Here is a 3,508-nt window from a genome sequence, read left to right as displayed (position 1 = left end):
TTTTTCGTAAATGTCAACAGTGCCATGCGCCAGCACCCCTCCCCAACATATAAAGCGGCGCAGTGTGTCGGCCTCGCATACGATTTTAGTTTATAAGCTTATCTTTCAAAAAATACCACCTTTTTGTCTCTTTCCATGAACATTTTTTCCACAGTTTCATTCTTAAAATGCTGTATATGTCGTAGGGGTTACATAATGTCCATTTTGAAGCCCGAAAGAGCCGAAATCGCCAATTTTTTGTCGCCATTCCAAGGGCGCCCATCCCTCCCACCGAAAAATGGGTCATTGGCCTGTCAGCACGCTGTATTTAGCTTACTGCGGCGCTATTTGGAAAAACAGGCCGGGGATATGTCCAGTAAAAAGAACAGCCAAAAAGAACGCTAAGATTTCGCGCGAGTAGGGGTCACGTGACTCACCCAAAATGGCGGATGGCGTGGCTTGTTTACGAGCGGAGAAAGCTGTGCGCTTTGCGCCAGCATTTGGGCCGGTAGACGATCTTTTTCACGGCCGTATCCTACGTAGATTTGCAGATGAAGGTTTATGGACTATTCTGAGACCTTATTGGAGAAAATCTGCCGGGGTATTCTGGAGTTACGGACTTGTTTTTTAGGCCTACCCCCAGAGGAGATTGACGATCAGCAAGATCACAACACTGAAAAGTTATCGCGCGATACCGGAGTAGATAGCCCTGGAAAAAAGCTTGCCCGGACGTGGTATGAGATTATGATCGAGTATAATTTTGTTGATTATGTGAATTTACGTTGCACGTTGTCCTAGACTTGTGGAAATAATTTTCACGCACGACGTTCTATGTTCTATCTGAAAAGTACGGACTATCTCTGTATTGTTGGAACTGATTTTTTTTGTAAGCGGCTACTATTTGCTGTATGCTGTAAATCGTAAAAGATTATTGTTAGCAGTTACCGTAAGATTATGTAAAAATTCTGCTGAAGTTTGTAAGTAAAACGTAGATTTTATAAAAATTACTAGTAGTTCTTATCATGTCTGTTCACTAGAACGTAACGTTAACGTTTAGTAGTTACAAACGTGTTGCAGTCGATACAAACTCAGAATAATAAGACAGTGCACAGGTAGAGACGCGTTTTTATTCGGTAGAAAATTACTTAGTATGAGTTGTCTGTGAAAATCATGAAAGAACACAAAGGATAACGCCGCATAATGACGGCCGAGTATGAACTACCAAGCGCGGCTCTTTATGCATGCAGTGACCCGGTCCGCCAGGCCGCTCATAACTAAACCAAGATCTAACTTGTGGCTCAAAGCAGACAGCTTCGTTTCTTTTGGCTGTCGAATGTTTTTATATAGGAAGTTGTCAGATTATTTCTGGCGTTTTTGGTGATTTGTGTGGCTGCATATCTCTGGTTGTGTGTTGCAACTTGACAACATTTTGCCGATACGAAGTGTGATAAACAATGGAAACGGCTTGTGTTTTCAGAAAATTATTATTCTTTGCATTTGGCAGGTTTTTACCCAAAACGTTTTGCAAACAACTGACATCAAACGCTCAGTAAAACTCTCTTTTCCAGTGTCTTTTCCCTTCCCAAAAATTATGAAAGTGAAGCTCTCAGTTTAGGTAATGACCAGCGAGCCTGATTGGTCGAGCGGCGGAGTAGCTTTTAAAAATAATGTGCACACCCCCACTGGGGCCTGGCTGGAGCGTGAAAAAAATGCACAATTTGGCGGTCAATTTGGCGGCCAAAATGTGGCCATAGTGACAAGACGAAAGAAAATTATAAAAATAGACCCAAAAGACTACCATATCAGATAGAGTTCGTAGTATTTCTAAATATGCCTCAGCTATCCTTCTGGACCACCTTAAGCACCTTCACCAAACTGTCCCAGCTAAGTGTTTACACCAAACTGTCCAAGGTAAGTATTTACACCAAACTGTCCCAGGTAAGTGTTTACACCAAACTGTCCCAGGCACGTATTTACGTCTCAGGTACGTGTTTACACCAAACTGTCCCAGGTACGTATTTACGTCCCAGGTAAGTGTTTACACCAAACTGTCCCAGGTACGTATTTACGTCCCAGGTACGTGTTTACACCAAACTGTCCCAGGTACGTATTTACGTCCCAGGTAAGTGTTTACACCAAACTTTCCCAGGTACGTATTTACGTCCCAGGTACGTGTTTACACCAAACTGTCCCAGGTAAGTATTTACACCAAACATCAGGTAAGTGTTTACACCAAACTGTCCCAGGTAAGTGTTAACACCAAACTGTCCCAGCTAAGTGTTTACACCAAACTGTCCCAGGTAAGTGTTTACACCAAACTGTCCCAGGTATGTATTTACGTCCCAGGTAAGTGTTTACGCCAAACTGTCCCAGGTACGTATTCACGTCCCAGGTACGTGTTTACACCAAACTGTCCCAGGTACGTATTTACGTCCCAGCTACGTGTTTACACCAAACTGTTCCAGGTAAGTATTAACACCAAACATCAGGTAAGTGTTTACACCAAACTGTCCCAGGTAAGTGTTTACACCAAACTGTCCCAGGTAAGTGTTTACATCAAACTGTCCCAGGTAAGTGTTTACACCAAACTGTCCCAGGTAAGTGTTTACACCAAACTGTCCCAGGTAAGTGTTTACACAGAACTGTCCCAGGTAAGTGTTTACACAGAACTGTCCCAGGTAAGTGTTTACACCAAACTGTCCCAGGTAAGTGTTTGGACCAAACTGTCCCAGGTAAGTGTTTACACAGGACTGCCCCAGGTAAGTGTTTACACCAAACTGTCCCAGGTAAGTGTTTGGACCAAACTGTCCCAGGTAAGTGTTTACACAGAACTGCCCCAGGTAAGTGTTTTATTTTAAAACTAAAAAGAGGTAACCAAAACAGTACTAAGATTTACCACCTAGCCTATTCAACACAGTACGTCCACGTATTAAAAATAATATCTCAAAAGGGTATGGATCAGTTGAGATAATATTTGGGATGGTTAAATTTTGCTCCTTCTAGCGCTTTTTCTTCGTACTGCAGCAGAGGATTGTGTATTTTGCAGATTGTGGTGAACAACGAAACAGCGCTATCTGTGGCAACGGAACTGCAGCTGATCACAACACAGGCTGAAACTCTCTCATCTGGTGATGTTAGCACCATTACAGACACTTTACAGAAAATAGTCAACGCTAGCGCCACTGAGCAGGTCAGATTTCACTTTTCATTTTCCTGTTTTTTTGCTACTGACCATCCTCTCTGACATTGTTTCAACATGCGTAAATGTTTTGTTTTTTTCGCTCACGTCACGTATATCTTTATACATGATTTAAGGTGTGCTTAAATATAGGAGTTCGTTGTTATTAGAGCTTAGAACAATTTAGAGCTTGGAGCATGAACAATCCGATATCTACCAGGTTCCAACACTTGTCGCACTGCACAAAACCATGTGTTTAAGTACACCTTAAATCTTGTATCTGTGCATGAATATGTACATGAATATGTATTTGAACATGAATATGCACATGATGTATATATATATATATAT

At 41.9% G+C, this 3,508-nt stretch overlaps 1 protein-coding gene across 1 annotated transcript in view; it reads left to right on the top strand.

Moving 5' to 3' along the window:
• The first annotated feature begins 421 nt into the window (after positions 1-421).
• Positions 422-3,508, top strand: part of LOC109467601 (adhesion G-protein coupled receptor G7-like) — an 11,642-nt gene continuing 8,555 nt past the window's right edge. The window contains exons 1-2 of the mRNA XM_019765618.1: positions 422-487; positions 3,026-3,169. Coding sequence (XP_019621177.1) covers positions 422-487; positions 3,026-3,169 — 210 coding nt within the window. The remainder of the gene's footprint in view (positions 488-3,025; positions 3,170-3,508) is intronic.

Source organism: Branchiostoma belcheri, unplaced genomic scaffold (genome assembly GCF_001625305.1).
Source record: "Branchiostoma belcheri isolate BF01 breed outbred unplaced genomic scaffold, Haploidv18h27 scaffold183, whole genome shotgun sequence".
Taxonomy (NCBI): domain Eukaryota; kingdom Metazoa; phylum Chordata; class Leptocardii; order Amphioxiformes; family Branchiostomatidae; genus Branchiostoma; species Branchiostoma belcheri.
The sequence above is the reverse complement of the archived record's forward strand: the minus strand, read 5'-3'. Positions and strand labels throughout refer to the sequence as shown.